General features: G+C 38.0%; 1 protein-coding gene across 1 annotated transcript in view; it reads right to left on the reverse strand.

Annotated features, from left to right (window-relative positions):
* Nucleotides 1-7,141: 7,141 nt before the first annotated feature.
* The window catches only part of CWC27 (CWC27 spliceosome associated cyclophilin), a gene marked incomplete at its 5' end in the record, with an annotated part of 209,582 nt that continues 197,786 nt past the window's right edge, over nucleotides 7,142-18,937 (reverse strand). The window contains one exon of the mRNA XM_079701607.1: nucleotides 7,142-7,556. Within this exon, the coding sequence (XP_079557733.1) occupies nucleotides 7,394-7,556 (163 nt within the window). The 3' untranslated portion in view covers nucleotides 7,142-7,393. The remainder of the gene's footprint in view (nucleotides 7,557-18,937) is intronic.

Below are 18,937 nucleotides of genomic sequence, written 5' to 3' on the forward strand. Positions count from 1 at the left end.
CCCTCTCATTGCCTGGACCATTATCTCCTTTATAGCTGGACTCCACTCCAGCCAAGCAAACGTCCCGACACTGTCTATACAATGCTACAACACACAGTTATTTCAGTCAACTCTGTCAGATCTTCAGTTAATCATCTGGATGTTTTGTCTACAAGATGCCAAACATCTGGATTGACTGAAGAAATCTACTATGTTGATGGAGGTTTTTTTTTTTTTAAACTCAGTTGACCAGATGTTTTGGCATTATGTAGACACATCACTGTCTCCTACATTTGTCTTAATGGCTTGTCCGTATAACTTTCACTTCACCTGGAACAGGACCTGTCTCCTCGATGCCATGTTCTCCCTTCCTTCCAAATTATGGTCAGAATTCCCTCCGCCACAAAGCAGTTCTAGATTAATTCCACTAAACCACAATCTTGGTTCCTTGTAGCACTCACTCAGTTTTTATATATATAATTCTTTTCAACTGAAATCACCATGCTGTGTTTTTATTTTGGGGTGTTAGCCTCCTTCTCTACCTACTGGATTATAAACTCTATAGGTATATTAGAGGTGTATTGTAAAACAATCTGGTTTGTGTAGCAAGAGGCATGGTAGTCTAGTGATCAACTGAAACTCTGGATTCAGTCTTGTTTTAAATTCTAGCTGCTTTGCTTCCTGTGTGACCTGGACAAATTACTTAACTTTGCTAAGGCTCAGGTCTCCTCCTCATTTGTAAAATGGAGATAATAATAGAGCCTACCTCATAGAGTTGTTTATGAGGATTAAAAGGATTAATATAGATACAGTGCTTAGAAGAGTGTCTGGCATAAAGTAAGTATCTGTTAAATGTTAGCTCCTATCATTATAAGCTTTGTAAAAGCTTGGTTTTCTTGTTTATTCCTTCTTTAGTCTGTGACAGCTAGGTAGGTAAGGCAGCTGATATTGTTCCCATGTGAGAGAGGAGAAAACTGATATTAAGAGGTTATATAGTTTTTTCTGTTAAAGCAGTTGCATGTCTGAAGCCTTATAGCCTTGCGTTCTACACATTGCATGTTGGCCCTCAGTTCTTTCTAGTCTCAGGAATTAGAATATTGCTTTCTATAAAGAGCAGGTACTCAAGGAAGCCATATAGGTGTAAATGGGTTGTCCTACAGACCAGAGGTTTTCCCAAAATGGTCTTTGGATCTGTGCCCATCTGTGACAAAGTGGCTTATGTTAAAATGAGAAAAAGACAGTGTAATAAGGTTTTCCTAAAGCTAAATTTATTCAAATGTTAGAGCTGTTTCTGAACTGGAGTTATATCCTTCCTTCATTTTTAGTGTAAAGATGTCCTAACTTTATGAAATGATGGTAATATTAAGTGATAAAATATGGAATAACACAATATACTGGATCCTGTTTTTTCGCGGGGGGGATATACTGGTTTATTTATTCATTCAACAAATATTTATTAAGTGTCTACTCTTTGCTAGGCATGGTTCTAGGCACTGGATCAACAGTAAACAAAACTGACAAAAATCCTTGTTCTCATGGAGGGCATTCTATGGTGGGAGGTGAATGATAAACAATAAGTAATTAACATCTGTAAGGCTCGGTTTCCTCATCTGTAAAATCGTAACAAGGGCCCGTACCTACTTCATAGGGTTGTTTGTAAGTTAAATAAGTTAATAAGGCAGAGTGCTTAGGAGTTCATAGTGCCATTGAATATAACTAGAGAGGGAGATTGAGAGGGACTAAGAATGTGGGGTGGGGATGGGCTGCAATTTTAAAGTAGAGTGGCTACTGTAGGCCTTATGGAGAAAGGGCCATTTGAGCAGACTTGAAGGAGGTACGGGAGTCGGCCATTTGGACATCTGGTGGACGAGTATTCCAGGTAGAGGGACTGGCCAGTGCAGAGCAACTGAGATGGACCACTCCTAGCTCATCTGATGAAGCGCTGGACAGTTGGTGTGGCTAGTACAGTGAGTGATGGGGAGTGTAGTAAGGGAGGAGGTCAGAGATTGAGGGGAGGGTGTGGTGATTATCTAGAGCCTCAGAGGCCGTTGTGAAGATGTGGGCTTTTTCTGTGAACGAAATGGGGAGCCATTGAAGGGTTTTGAGCAGAGAAGTATAACAATGTGATTTATGTTTTAAGAGGTTTCACTTGGCTGCTGTGTTGTTAATAAATTTAGGGAAATAAGCATGAAAGCAGGGAGACTGGTTACGGTGCTTTTATAAATAGTAGTCCACATGAAAGTTGATGGTCCTTTTGACCAGGGTGGTAGCAGTGGGAAGTGGTAAATAATGGTGAAATTCTGGATATATTTCGAAGGTAGAGCCAACAGATTATCGTAACAGACTGGATATAGGGTGTGAGATGAAGACTGGAATCCAAACTATTTAGCCTGAGTAACTAGAAAAGTGGCATTGCCAACAGGGAAGATGGGGAAAAGTGCAGGTGAAGCAGGTCTGGTGGAGGAAGGGCTAGGACGTGTAGGTGAGTTCAGTTTCGGACATGTCAGGTTTGATGGGACATGAAATCCACATGAGGGACATTAGGGAGCTTCCCTCTGAAATGGACCTAGGTCTCACAAAATAACATGTATAACTTTTCTAAATGAATTCAAAAATCACTTGTTGAATTCTTTAGGTGCTTGGGAGATAGTACCCATTCTTAGTCTATTCATTTACACCAATAATATAGTAAAAGTTTAGAACAGAGATAGAGTGGTCACATTCCTCTTACCCTGAATAAAATATTTCCTCAAAAATTGCAAATTAAAGAACAGTTTACTCACATCATACAAAAAGGAGGTAATTCACAAATTTTAAGTTTATTCATAACCGTTGAGAACTAGCCATAGAATATATACTACTTTAGTCATTTACTTTCTATACATGATGCCCTTCATTTCAAATACATTGTTATTAAAACACTTGAATAATAAAGCTCCAACTAGATTAGTCAGAAAATAAATGGGAAAGTCACTTAAGAGTTTTCTGCTCTCAAAATTATCCTGATTATTAAAAAGTTCTGGAACTGCAGCAATGATTATCATTTCTGGCATCATGGAATGAGAAAATAACAATTTTCTAAAAGACAAAGAACACCTTCTTTTTGACTGGTGCTCTGAAGAAAGCCTCCCGAAGATGTTTTTGCTGATCAAGTAACATGAAATAATATCATGATCTAAACTTAAAGGAATAATCCAGAGCAGATGTGGGAGACCAGATTTCTGTCTGCATTTCACTTAGAAGCCAGTCTTCCCTCCAGGTAGGATTCTCCATCCCTAACCCAAAATATCTTCCAAAAAAATATAAATGATGGATTTGTACATTATCACTTACAGAGAATAATTCAAAGAACTATAATTACATTTCCTTCCTTTCTCCCCCCCTTTTTTTTTTCTGTGAGATTTGGACTAAACTGAGGCAAAAAGATGAGCAGAGGGAAAAATAAATGTGAGCCACGTGACTTTGGAAAACTCCCTCAACAGAGAATCTAAAGGTACAAACTAGTCATAAAAAGCATAGGGTGCAGATGTGGCTACAATTTAGAACTTCACCAAATTGTCTGAAGTAATCACATAAAAGAGAAATACTTCTGAAGGTTGTCATCTTGGAAAAAGGTTAAAAACCTTTGTGAGTTCTTTAGTGCCAGTGCAAGAGTTACTACATAAGCTTTTAGCTAGCAATGAAACAGAATGGGAAAAATAACCAGTTGTATCCTGGAGCTACCTTTGGTGGCTTGAAATCAGCCATGGTGAGAGTATTTATACCACAGAAGTCAGCAAATGATGCAAAGCAGGGCTTTTCTTGCTTTCTGTTTTTTTTAGGGAGCCAATTTAGCTGTACACCACTGAAAACTCTGCACAGGGATTAGCACAACCCTTAGCACCTGTGACAAAGATGTTTGAGTATAGCTTTGTCAAGGAAGATTTGGGGGAATACATGAGTATTCTTTCTACAAGCAGGGGATGTCTAATACCCATCTTAGTAAGATTTGGTGTTTTATTTCTCTAGGAATTCAGATTTCATCGAATCCTTATTAGAAAGGATTTCTCTAAAATATGGCTCCTGTTTCACCTCTCTTCATTAAAAGCTAAAAGAAAGGAGATAAAATATATGTGAGACAGGAAAACCTCCTGGTCTCTAGTAAGCAGAAGTGGTACCCCATGATAAACTGTATAGAGTCACTGGAAAGGAGTCAAAGCCATAGAGAAACCAGACCTTTTTTTTTTTTTTTTTTTTTTTTTTGTGAATGACGGTGTTAAAGAATGTAACCCCTCTTAACTTCTCTACACCCCGTACATACAAATTGCTTATACTGATACAACCCTCAATGGTAACTCACTTCACACATCCATTTTCTTTCTTGTTATCGCCAAGATTAAACAGCATGTTGGGGCAATATTCTGCATTTATCTAACCTTTTCCATTCAGGCCACAGTGATACAACAGCACAGGTTTATGTACCTCACACGTCAGATCCTATCAAGAGACTTGGTAGTGACAGTTTGATAAGGACACCATAGCTTATTGAACTTGTTCTAAAAACAACAGCAGCAAACCACTCATCTCCTCACACTTTTTAATGACCTTTTTCTATGGTGTCCCCATTTTTAGATGCAGCAGATGCATTACTGACTGCGTGGCCACAGAGCATACAGAGAGCTGAGGGCATGTGATAATGTGTGTTTTGATATTATACCATTAAAAATTCTAGAGCGATCTGCATTTCTTCAATTACCTATTGAGAAAGGAGAGGTCTAGAGTTAATTTTAACTTTCACCTCGCTGACAGCTTCAACCAGAGTGAAAAAATGTCTTGTCAGAAAATGAGAAAAAAAATTTGCCAGGAGTTGCTTTTCTCTCTGTTCTCCACAATGCCCAGCATCACCATAGATAACAAAGGAGACGGCTACCGGACTTCACTGTCTCAGGATAACATCCCTAGGGCAAGTACATAGAGAAAAATAAATCCAAATAAATATAAAATTAGAATGAACTATACAGGCTAATTTTCTTATGTTTTCTCTTTTTTTGGTCTTGGAACTCATTTTATTTCATTTTTGCAATTCACATGGCCCAAAAACGTTCCTGTGACATTTCCAAAGATTTTACTATAAGCACATTTAATACTATATATGACAGATAATTTAACCATGTTCTTCAGCTTTTAAAAAATTGTTATTGCTATTATTCAGTTAAATTCAAAATGAGTTTTATTATCATGGTGAAATTCTGGTAAGATTCTAATCTCTGTAGAACTTCAGATCTTTCTGCTCCTTGAAATTTAAAGCAGGATGAGGAGCATTCAGTCAACCTGTTTTAATTTTGTCATTCAGTTATCTTTTTAAACCTATAAATACTAGTCTTCTGGCTGTGCCCTAGAGGCCTGTGGTCCCCCCTGTTTTAGGGATAAAACCACACTGTTTTAGGTGGACACAGTCTTGGAGGAATGGTAGAGAAACCTACGGGGTACTTCAATACAAATAGATCCAGTGGTAATAATACTTTTCATAATAAACAACAGAGACTTTGTGAGTGTAGAAAACAACATTTTGCTTTGTGAACATCTGTAATACAATTGATATTACGGCAGTGAGGGAAGGATAGGGCACATTTCCAAACACTGGCTTATTTTTTGGTGGCTTAGCATCTGTTCCCCAGAACACCTTTATCATATCCCTCTCTTCCTCTTTGGAACTTTCTCCTACTTCTGAAGCAAAAAAGAAAGGGGATGTCCTTCGGTCTTCTCACCTCAGGTTCTAGATATGATCATAAAGAACAAATTATGAAATGTTTCTGGCATACCAAAATGTAAAGAGAATAGTATAATGAGGCTTGACTACCCAACATGTGTCTTAAGAAATAAACCATTACAAACACAAATGAAGCCCCCTGTAGATTCCTTCTGCCTCCTCAGAGGTAACCCCTAGTTTTTATGTTTTTATACTTTTGCTACATGTATACATCCGTAAACAATATATAATGGTGAGTTGTGTGTTTTGAATTTTTATATAGGAGGTTGCCTATTCCTCACATTATTTTTAAGATAAACTAGTACACACAACTCTGGCTTATTGATCTTCACCGCTTACAAAATATTCCATAGCATGGATGTATAACTTATTTATCCACTCTTTGGTTGATGCTTCAATGTATATTTAGTACAGGTCCTCTTGAGCAATGTGTGAGAACTTCTTTAGGCAACAGACCTAGGATTAGAAATTTTGGATCACTGGATATGAACATTTTTAACTTCACTAGATATTGCCAGTCTCCAAAGATTGGATCACCAGCAGTGAAGCCAGCGGTCTGTTTAACAAGCCCTCTATGATCAAAGTTTCAGATTCATTAGTCTGGATGGGGATAATGGTGGTGGGTAGTATGGCAGGAATTTGAATTTCTAACGTGGCCGTAAGTGATGCTGCTGCTGCTCTAGTGTAGTGTCTGGGCTACGTTGTGAGAGCAAGCACTATAAAGAAAGCCTATTGGCTTCCACTTCAAAAGAGAGAGCTGATGAGACACTACCTGAAAAGACGTGGCTGGTGAGGTTTTACTAGGTAACTGGAAGTTAACCTGTGGTATAATCTTGGCATTCAGATTCTAGAAAACACTGACTAAATAGTACAGATAATATATAGTAAATAACCAGCAGGACTGATTGTCATAAAAGGCTAAATTCTTAATGAGTTCTATTGCCAGGATGGGACCTCTGCATGTGCTCCTGCCGTTGCTGTGCTGAGAAGGGCAGAGGAGTGAGCAGGTAGCCTGGGGTCAGGCCAGGGTGTGCAATAAGCTTGGCTGACATTACTTAGTGTGTTATTGTCTTGACTGCATCAATTAAACCCAGGCATTGGCCCAGACGCAGGTGTGAACATTCACTTAGGGGTTCCTTAAGATTTAAGGCTATTGAGTCTTACTGATTTGGCTATTTTTAGATATTTGTATGCAAAACAAAACCATCAATCTTTATATTACATAATTTAAAAATCGTATTTCAAAGTTAGTGCTGTGGTAACAGAATGCCAAAGAGGTTTCCCTTAAATATTCTTTCTGTAAAGATGTCTTATAAAAAATCTTGAAAACGAAGCCTTCACATATTTTAGGGTAAAAAGATACAAACAGATTTGTACATTCTGCAAATGGTTAACATGTAAACTAGAAGGAAAGTGATTTTATTTCAAATTTAGCAATATAAAAGCTTAATTAGGGGGAAAAAAACATGTACCAGTAACCAAAAGCATTTGCTTACAACATTTCACAATTTACATAACAAGATAATTGTTTTTCAAAACCAGACAACAAGTTCAAAAATGCTTCTTTTCACACCCTTAAGTGACACTGTTGGGAACAATGGCTGTTTTAAGGCCATTTATTGCAGGCACATTTCCAGCTAGTTCTGGTTTATCATTACTCTCATTTTATCTTCTTTCTTTTTTCTCTCTCATCAGCTTTTTGCTTTCTTCCCTTCTTCTTTTATTCACTGGATTCCGAGGATCATAGATTTCAAACGTGTCTGAATCTTGCATGCTTGCATCTTTCACTTTTCTGCTTTTATCCTCAAACTGTAGTACATGCGACATCCTAAAGTGGGAGAGAGATGGTTCACTGATTTTTGCATGAGAACTGAAAGTAGAAATTCTACACTACACTTGTCTTGGCATGATGAACCAAAAGGGTACAAAACACGAAGATGGGTTTATTGTTTACTGGTGCTTATACCACATGGAAGCCAACTTCTCAGAAAACACTTAAATTTGAAAAACATGTCTGGATTTTGTTTTGTTGGTTTGTATTTCTAGTAGTGAGTCTCTTTGCTTCAGACTTCACTCGAGGTTCCTTTCCTGATGGGAAGTTAAAAGAGTTCTACCCAGAAGTCTTCCTTCAACTAAACTCAGAGAACATTCTTCCAGCTTCCTTTAAAGAGCACACTCAGCCAGGTTGCAGAGCAAAACTCCCGACATTAAACCAGCCCTATCTGGTTTTGTTTTGTTTTCGGTAGTTAAATGGGTCAAGTAGGGAATGTGTTCAGAAAAGTCCTGTTCAGATGGTGTTATGCATCCCTTTTCTGGGGAATTGCTGAGTTTAAAAAAATTTTTGTACAAAAAGAAACTGAGCTTTTGGCACGGCTCCATGGATGAATTTCCTCCTCCTACTGTTGATTACAGCAAATCTAACCACCCTGCTTTCCTACTTTATCAAATGCTTACTGGTCTTAAGGTCTCAACATGTGCTTGAATCCTAAGTGGTTATAAGCTGGCTATGCTTAGCAGCAGAGAAATATGTAAGTGATTAGCTCTGCCCCCCATTAGGAGGTGCCGGGAATAAATAGGGTGGTCCCCAAACCAGATTCTAGGGCAGGTGAATGAATTTGGAAAGAGGAAAGTTCAGTTTTTATATATAAACAAAACTACTAAGGCTTTCCCCACTAAATATTTAAGCAATTTTAAAAATAGGCACACCCAACACTTTAATCACAGCAAATGGGGGTAAACCGCCTGAAGGGTTAACACTCCCCACATGTCAGTTGTAACTTGCAGGTGAAACCCATATATTACAGTGATTTCTGTTTCCCTATATGAGCAGAGATTGGGCAATAGGTACTAGCAGAGATTCCCCTATCCTTTCTCCCTGCAGTACCACAAATGCGGAGGGAAGTTTACTTTTGTTAAAAATTCCCATGGATATACTTAGATTTTGAAGAATCCTAAAACGATTTTGTGAGGGAAATTGAAATGTTAACAATATTAATGATACTACAATTGCAAAGAGTTCGGTAGGGTTGACTGTTCACCAGGTTGACAAGTTTTATCTTATCACCTCTTCCTTCCCAGAAAAGCTTATTAGAATGCAATGAGTATGAGTGACATTATTATGTGGATGAACTAGAGTCTACTTTTATTTACTGAGGTAAAGCACATTTGCATTTCTATACTTTATTATTAATAATATATTATTTGCATCAGATTTCATAACATGCAATATCACACATGAGAACTGCTGACTTTTTATATTTCCATGGACTTAACCTTGGAAACAACCTCATTTAGAAAGTGCAGCATAGGATTATTGCTTATTTAGATGGAGTACTCAGAGTCCGATTTTCTTGTGCTTTCAATTTTCTACACTGCTTGAGTATTAGCGTCTGAGAATAAAACAATCCCCAACTGCTAGCAAAAGGGTAATTATTCTCCAGCCATGGTAGCAAGTGACCACTATAACCAGACTGAATCAATCAAACAGGATTTAATCAATTAATGGTGACTTGCCTAGGCCAAAATGATCAGTGATAACTCACTTCAGTAAATACACCTCTGAAAGCCAAATAATCAGTGACAGCCTCATGCTTTTGAAAGTTGGCCAATCAGTGGCAGACCCATGCCAGTGACATGCTTCTGAAAGCCAGCCAATCACCAGCAGCCTCTCCTGAATAATGGTGCTTCTGAGGCTGATATTAACCCCTAAACAATCCCTGACCCCAAAACTCTACATAAGGTTTGCAACCTGCTTTGCTCAGAGAGACTGTCTAAAAGCAAGCTCTTTCTTAGTTAAGTAATAAATTGAGCTTTTTTTTTTTTTCAGGTATTGAGAGGTGGTCTTTTTCTTTGATACTCCTTACAATCTACGCAGCATTCCCTAGAGTGAGCTCTTCAGAAATTGTGTGTTACCACTGATGGGGACTAAGTTTAGAAGTGTGGCAGGACTGTCCTGTTAAAGGTCCTTATTACACGTCATGGGGAGCCCAGACTCCTACACTGTATTTCGGTAAGTGCACAGCAGCTTTCCAAATGATTTGTGCTGATGCCTAACCCCAAACCAGAAAATAGCTGGAATCATATTCCCTTTAAAACAATTTTATTCAGTACTCCTATACTGATATAAAAATACAAAAACCACTATATTAGTTAACTTATTAATACTTTTCCATATACACATTCTTCTATTTTAAAAATTATCCCTTTCTCTGCCCCAAAAGACAGACGGGTCTTTTGTTATAATCATTTTGGTAGGGACTGTCCGTGTTTCAAAAATGACTTTACCAGAATTTGTCAAATAAAACCATAAAAAGGCAACTTCCTCCTTTCTATGCCATGAGAGGATCTTACAACTACTAGATTTAGTTGGCTTTGGTATAAGAAATGAAATGTAGACATGTGAACAACAGCACAAAGTCCACAAAAAGAAACAGATTTTCCTACAAATCTGAAAAAACAGAAAGCTGTAAAGTAGCTGTCTTTTTCAACTGTTTGTTTCATACACCACTGCACTAAACAAGTCCAACATTTTGATTAATAACAAACCTAAACCCAGAGGAAAGAAGGGGCTATCAGCTTACAAATTACTTCAGCTTTAATATAATGCTTAGCATGGCTGGTTACTCAGCATAATATTTAATCTTTAATTGAAACAAAAACATAATCAAAATGCTTCACCCATTTATCTTTCAACATGCTTCGGTCACTTCATTTTAAAAAGCAAAACAAAACAGTTATTATGATTTTCAGCATAATAAACTCCTGACCTGTGTGCCTCCATAAATCACAGACTGCATGAATTGAAAGCATGCCCACATTTTACAGTCTCCTGTGAGAATACACATGCAGACTTATTATACAGACTTAATTCAAGTACATAAGGTCTGGTAGTTTACAACCTTGTATGTACCAATAACTCAATACTATCCACTCTGTGACTGGTCATAGAATTGGCCCAAAAAGAGCAGTGAAGCTTTTGGAATCACACACTGATCATTGACATATGAAAAGTTTAGAACTTGTTCATTTGAAGGCAAAGACAAAAGTTTAGTTCTGATTAATAACAATTTTTTATAAGATCAGATTCTCAAGTAAGAACATTGACTTTAGTGGTTATAGAAATATGGAGGCTTACCATTTTCATAGAGGCTGTGTATGACCAGGCCACTCAAGATGGCAGTTCTCTTGCTCTCTATACATCCCCTGCTCAACCAGTCCCTACTTCACCTACTCACATGACTGATCTTCCCTCTTAATCACAGAGCCTTAAGGGTAACTGCCTATGTGTTTGCCCTGTCCCAGGTGGTTATCATTCTAATGCTTAGACCAGAACCACTCCACCAAGCTAGGTTATCAAAGGGAAACATCTGCCCCATTGACGATTGTTAACCTGAGGGGCTGAGAAGAACATGCTCCTCTGCTGGTTTCCCTGGTAACTGATGAGCCAACCTGACATCAATTCCCCCTATAAATGGTAACCTCCTTCTCCCCTGCAGTAGCTAAGATTGCTGCTGCATCCTGCCTGCCGTCTGCCTTATAGATGGGGTGTCGCTCCAGGACATTTTGCTTCTGACTTGTAAGATTCCCTATCCAGTACACCTTGGATGTCTCTTTCGCTGTTTCCAGGCTCTTTCTTTGGTCTCATGGTTGGGCAACTACAAGGCTTGCAGACCTGAGGGGTACAGCCCCAAAACAAGTAAGTTTATTCTTTTTCTTTTTTGTATGAGACTGTGTGGAATTATAAACAAGAGTAAACAAGAGAGTCTTCAAAAAGGACCTGGACCTTGACTAATTTGACATCCATTTTTAAAAACTCTCATTCAATTGTAAGATAGATTAAGATATGACAGCAGTTAATATTAATTGGGAAAGCAAGAGAGGTATAATTCTCAGACATACAGTAAGTAGTGCAATATAGAATTCCAATATTAATAAGTCATTTCAGACTGAAATGCATCTAAATTATTTATGCTTATGTAATATAAACAGCTATCTTTTTCATCAGAAATTCTATAAAACACTCTTTCCCATTCCCAAGTCTCCCTAATACAGGAACTTACCACCCTACCCTTAGATTGTTGTAGGTGTCTTAACTGTTTTATGTCTGTACTGTTTCTCCTTCTTCTAACCTCCAAAGGTTCGAAAATAATCTTTCTTATACATTTCCTTTTAGCATCCCTTTCACCAGAAACTATCGGCTATTGAATTCCACTGAAATAGCTGAGCCCGACCCTTAAAACCCTCAAATGACTGGATCTTCCTATCTCACCAACTTAATTTTGTTTCTCTCGTCAACTCTCACCATTTTTTAATTGCCTGTTCACTTAGTTGTGAACATCAGTTATTTGAGACAGTTTGAGTCTTGTTCACAGTTGAGTTCTCAGTCCTCAGAATGGTGATTGGTGCTGGGAATCAAAGCCTTTAAACCCTCTGTATTGGCCAGGACCTCTGGCTAGAACTAGCTGGTTTGCTAACCTAACAGTTAACCTTCTTTTGTGGGCAGGGACTGTCTTTTATTTCTATGATAAACTTTTAAAATGTCTAACAGGTTCTGCACAGGTCCACCTTTTCATGACCTCTCATAGCTCAGCACACATTGATTGCTGCTTTTCCACTGCTCTCAGATCAGTGATGGCTAGTTTTTATTTTCTGTAGACTGTGGTGGGAGCATGCCTTATGTTCCTTCCCATTTCCTATGGTACCTAATGTAGAACTAGATAGGATTTCTTCTAAGGCAATATTTCTCAAAGTCTAATCCCAGAGCCCAGCAACAAACGCAGGCTGCACATTACAATCACTTGGGTAGTTTTTAAAACTATCAACACCAGGCCTCCACCTCTAGAGGTACTGATTTAATTGTCCCAGGATGGGGCTCTAGCATCAGTAATCTAAAGTTTTTTTCCTGGTGACCTAAAAATACAGCCAAAGTTAGGACCACAGCATTAAAATTTTAAGAGTCTTTAGGCTTTCAGATTGAGTTCATTAGCCATTTGTTCGGGCCCCTTCAGAGATGAAGAACAGCTGGTTCCTAATGACAAACTACTCACATACTTAAAGAGGCTTAAGTGGCTTCTGAGCCTATTTTAACTGAATAATCTCAAGTGTATTATCCATTTCTTAAATATAGTCTGAGGAAAAGGCAAGGAACTACACTGAATTATTCATTCAACAAATATTGGAGCCTTTTTATGTGTGAGACCCAGTGTCAGACAACAGGGAAATAAAGCCAAATAGGACCCAGGCCCTGCTCTCCTAAAGTGAACAATCTGTTAGGGGAGATGAACACACAGGCACCAGAACAAATGTACATTTTGGAACTGCCTGCAAAATGTGAGGGCACAATAAGAAGAGCATCCTCTGACATAGCAGTCTATGAAGAGCTTTCACATGTCTGGTATTGTCTTCACAATAACTATATGGGGTAGGTGGGAAGTATGTTATTCACCTCCATTTCACAGGCAACCTGAGAGATTCATGGTCAAGAAACTTGTAGCTGGTAACTAGTTGACCAGGTTCTTGACTGAATGTCTTCAGAGGTAACAAACTTTCATCTTGTGAAGATGTATTTAACTTCAGGAATAAATCAAAAGTTAATTCAGTGCTAAGTCTAGTGAATAGGATAAAAAAAATCAGATCGGGCAGTGCTTATTTTGGAATACAGCATTTTAAAAAGGCAACTATAAAGAGACAAGAATGATAATCTGTGTGGCTCCCAGGCTGGCCTATAATGCAATTAGAAAAGAGGTTCCAAAAATGTCTTGAGCCATGTGGGAGCCTCTTTGGGAAAAGACACCTCTCTATTAGGTGAACACTTGCTTTAAAAAAAAGGCAATTAATTTTCACTGTAAATTTTTATCCCTTTATTGCCTTTAATCATTGCTCTCTGGGATTAGTCCCAGTCTCTCCCTATACATCCTAAAATGAGGATGCTAGGTAGGGACACACCATTCAGCTGGAGGTCCAAGAGAAGCAGATCCAAAGAGCCTGACACTCTAAGGGTGGATGTCTGGCAGTCTCTTCGCAGGCATCGAATTACTAAGGACTGCCTTTATGATTGATGATGATATCCAGGTATTTTCTGTTACATATATATTTTTCAAAAATTCAGATTTAGCCATGAAAACTGTCCTGTTTTAAATCCTTCAGTGGTTCCCTATTGTCTAAACAATGAAACCCAAATTTCTTACGTAGCCTCTATGACTTGGCTTTTGTTCCTCTCTCTAAGCTCCTATGTCATCGTCACATCTTATGCTCTAGACATCCTGAATTACTTGCAGTTTCTTGTATAGAACGTGCTCTCTCCTTCCTCCTTGCTGCCTCTGTATGGTGATATACTTCTCTCCCTTCTTCAGTTGAGGTGTCATCCCCTCTGGAAACCAGTCCCTGAATCCTCTCCTGGCCTGTCCTCTTTTTCCAGGAGGGTTAAGCTCCTCTTCTGTACATGTCTTAGTTTAGCCTCCCTCACTAGACTGCAGATGGCTCTGTTTTATTGGCCTTTGTAACAGCACCAGTCACCAAGCCTTAACAAGAAGAATGCCCTCAATAAATGCTGAATGAACACATGTTTCTGGGTAGCCAGTAACCTCTAAAAACCTGGTTTTGTTCACCTTTCTCCTTGAGTATCAATAGATAATTCCAAATTATTTAGCAATTTCAGTTGACCCTTGAACAACGTGGGTTTGAAATGCGCAGGTCCACTTACATGCGGAGTTTTTCAGCAGTAAACACTATAACACTATATGATCTGTGGTTGGTTGACTGTGCAGATGTGGAACTGCTTCTGTGGAGGAACCAGGTACATGGAGGGCCAACTATAAATTATAAGCGGATTTTCAACTGCACAGAGGGTGGGTGCCTTAAACCTCCACGTTGTTCAGGTGTCAACTGGATGTTTATAAGCCTTTCAGTTTTCCAGATAAGTAACTCTTCTTTCAGACTCTACAATACTAGAGAAAAGGCTAATAGTCTAAGACCTAAAACAACATATTTCCACCACCATTAAGTTTATGCTATAAAACTCCAACAGCTCTTTCTCAAATGAGCCAGTTAAACTGCCTAGTGATTGGTATTTGTCTTCTGTACTCAGCCTTAGAGGTATAAGGTAGGGGAAAAAAATGCATATATTGTCCTCAGACAGCCTTCCTCTAATTGGGTTGAAAGGCCCTGCCTTTCTTTGTGAAACTTTGTCACCTACATAATTTGTCTTTAGTATAGTGTGTTGACAGCTTCTCATTTCTCTGTTCAGTTAGAATTCTTAAGAAACCCAACTAAATATCCCCTGATTATTACTTAAGTTATTGTTCTTAAGGGACTATGGATAGAAACTTAAATGATCTAGTTTATAAGTTTTCTTTTTTCTTTTTTTCTTTTGGTGGGAGAGGGCTTGAAAGGAGACTTGTATTTGAAAAGCAAAAACAGACTTTTTTTAAAAGAAATTTCAGCGAGACAAAATAATTTCTAAGTTTAACCCACATCTGATCCTTTGAAAACATCACACCCTGCTCTGTGTCAGAGATGGGCCACAGCATACTGCTGTCCGTGTCACTTCTCTGGAATGCCCTACGACCTCCTTCTCACTGGTTCATGTCCCCTGAGCTTCCAAAGCCCAATTTAACTGCCATTTCCTCCTAAAAGTCTGACTGCCTTGGGCCTCAGGACCTACTTTTGCCTTTGAATTTCTCTAATGCCTTTTATGGAAGCTTTTGCGGATTGAAGTCAGAAGACCTGGGTTTGAGTTAAAATTCAGTCATTCAGTGTTTCTGTAGGAAAGTCACATTGCTCTTCAGGTCTCTGTTTCCTTATCTGTGAAGAGGGTATGGTAATAAGCACCATATTTACATAGTTAGAACGAGGTTCAAATATCACGCCTACAATTTGGTCCAAACACTTACCATTTTAACTTATTTTGTATTTTGTGTGTATGGGTGTTAATATAAAGTGAGCTGGTATATATTTATCATTTTTATACTATTCTATTAAACTTCATACCCTTTCTCAAAGTGTTTTCATGTACATTATCATACAAAACTTATTTGATCTCACTTAACTGTAAGTTTATATGTGTATTTATAATATGTCCTGTCTACACTATGCCCTAAGTCATTGAAAGGGCAGAAGCTATTTATAGATTGAAAGAATTATAGAAATCTTATTTTTACAACTTTCATAGCATGATTAACATACATTCACTGTCTGTATGTTTTTTCTTTGTGCAAAGTAAAGCAATCCTTAAGGGCAAAAAGAGAAAACAAACAAAAAAATTACCTGTAACTCCATAGCTTATCAATAACTACTGTAAACATACAGGCACATCGCTTCCTAAACTTTGTTCTATGCATGTCTAAATGTGTATATATACTTATAGTAAGTCCCCTACATATGAACCTTCAAGTTGCAAACTTTCAAAATGCGAACGTGCATTCGCCTGTCCAATCATATAAGTTAGTTCACGTGTCTGGCGTACATTATCACGTGTGTGCATCCTCTACAAGTGGTTGTGCTTTTGTGTACTTTACTGTACAGTACTGTATAGAGTACAGTAGTACAGTATCTTTATTTCAAGCCCAGGATGTCTGGAAGGAAGTGTAAAAGCAGCTGTGATGTAGCTGGTACGGCTAAGAAGCGCCAAGCAATAACGATGGAAATAAAAGTGAAAATAATTGAGAAAGTGAAGCGAGGCAAAAAGATGGTAGACGTCACTCGTTCTTATAATGAGGAGCTTACTAATGAAGACCTGATGGAATTGGAGGCCCAGAGAGAGGACTAAGAGAGACAAGAGGAAGAAGAAGTAACTGAAGAACCGAAGAGATTCATGACACAGGAAATGGCAAGGGGATTTTCTTTATTTGAGGAGGCACTGTTAGTTTTTGAGGCACAGGACCTGCGTGTAGAACAGTACACAAAGGTTGCAGCAGCCGTTCAAAATGCAATCCAGTGCTACCATGTCATCTATGATGAGGAAAAACACAACTACTACCTAGACATCACTGGATCATTTTTTCAAGAGGGTAGATAGAATTGAATCCAGCAAGGAACCAGAACCTGTGCCATCAACGTCAGGAGTGAGTGAAATTGCAGCTTGCCCTCCATCTCCTATTGCTGACGATCCTTCCGCTCTACCACCTCCCACCTCCTCTCCCTCTTCCAGTCAGTAACTCTTCTTGCCTCTTCACTCGATGCCAGCCCCTGTATGCCAGCTGTTGTACTGTACTACTGTACTTTTCAAGGTACTGTACTGTAAGATTAAAAATGTTGTCTTTATTTTTTGTTTCTTTTTTATGTGTTATTTGTGCAAAAAGTATTATAAACCTATTACAGTACAGCACTATATAGCCGATTGTGTTAGTTGGGTACCTAGGCTAACTTTGTTGGACCTACGAACAAATTGGATTTACGAATGTGCTCTCAGAACTTGTTGGTATGTAGGGGAACTTACTGTATATTTGAATGGGTCATAATGCATATATTTTACAATTTGCTTTTCATACCGAACTACACCACAAACATCTTTTTAATAACTATACTTTTACATCACTGTATTCATTGCCTAATATTTGGTCCTACAGATAATTTAAAATCCACCCTATATTAGGATTCTTAGTCTTGTTCAAATTTCTACCTTTACAAACATTACTGCAAATAATATCTATGTGAAAAATATTTGGATTTTCTTATTTGTAGTAAATGTTTCAGGGGTGGGGGCTGGTTCAACATTCTTTCTTTCAGTAGATTGGTCTTTTTCTTTCAGAAATGACCCTTCCCCACCGTCAGCCCATGTGGTTGGGACCCCCTTGTCCTTGTCTGAGGAAGGGAACACATGGTATAGGCCTGTGCAGACTAACCAGTGATTACATCAGGGAATGGGCATTTGAATCCAGCAAGGTCAAACAGAACTGGCTCAGGACTTTTTCTGGAACTATGGGGTTCGCCATAATGGAAACATAAGCCCAGAGCTTCTGGAGGCCACCTCCTGGGTGGGAAGCCTGCCTATGGAATGAGAGGAAAATGGAGCCAGAAGACATAGATTCCTGACATTGGCTGAACTCTGACCCAGCTATGCCCTAGCTCCAGTTCTTAAGCTTCCTATGCTGATAAACCCCCATTTTTAGTTGAAGATATTTCTGTCATTTGTAATAATCTTTACTAACGCTTAGGATAAATTCCTATAAGTAGAATTCTTAGGTCAAAGATTTGTACACTTTTAAGGCACTTGATATATATGATCTAACTTCCCTTCAAAAAGGATATACCAATTCATTCATCAGCAGAGTGCCTTATTTTGTTTTGATTAATAAACTGATTTTTGTTTTCATTCCCCATCCCCCATAATGTTTTTGGCTATTTGTATTTCTTTTGCGACATGTATATTTGTGTCCTTTGCCCATTAAAAAAAAAAAGGTCATACTCATCTCCTTATGGATTTGTGAGAATTAATATATTAAGAATATAAATCCTTATTTATCACATAAACTACAAATAAACTTTGTAGTTTGTCATTTGTTTTTTGAGTTTCACCTCCTATCTTCCTTCTATCTATCCCTCCTTTTCCCTTCCTTTTTTGCTTCCATACAGAACTTTACAGTTTTTTATACAGTGCTAGTAAGTAGTGTCTTCCTTTAAGTCTGTCTTCAGAGTCATACTTAAGAAGTCTTTCCTCACATTAAGACCATGTAAATATCCACCTATATTTTCTTCTAGCAGCTTTACAGTTCTTTTATCACTTGTTAATCTTTTATCAATTTAGAATTTTCTTTTAGTATTTGGGTAAGATAAAATTGTAATTTCTTTTCCCCAAATAGTTACTTAGTTGTCCCAATTTCATTTCTTGAATAATCTACCCTGTACTGTTTCCCACTGCTTCAATTAACATAGTTTTGGCATCTTACTGAGAAAGATCATTACCTTCTTACTCTTGGAAAAAACATTCCTCAAAATTTATTTTACTTTTATTTTTAGAAGAGGTTTACATTTATAGAAACGCTGACCAGATAGTACAGTTCCCTTATACCCCTAAACCAATTTTCCCTATTACTATCTTACATTAATATGGTACATTTCTTACACTTAATGAACTAACACTGATATCTTATTAAGTAAAGTTTATTTAGATTTCCCTAGTATTGTGGACTAAATTACATTCCCCCCAAATTCATATGTTGAAGCCCTAACTCCCAATGTGACTGTATATGGAGATAGGGCCTTTAAAGGAGG

This window comes from Hyperoodon ampullatus, assembly GCF_949752795.1.
Source record: "Hyperoodon ampullatus genome assembly, chromosome: 4".
Lineage (NCBI taxonomy): Eukaryota > Metazoa > Chordata > Mammalia > Artiodactyla > Ziphiidae > Hyperoodon > Hyperoodon ampullatus.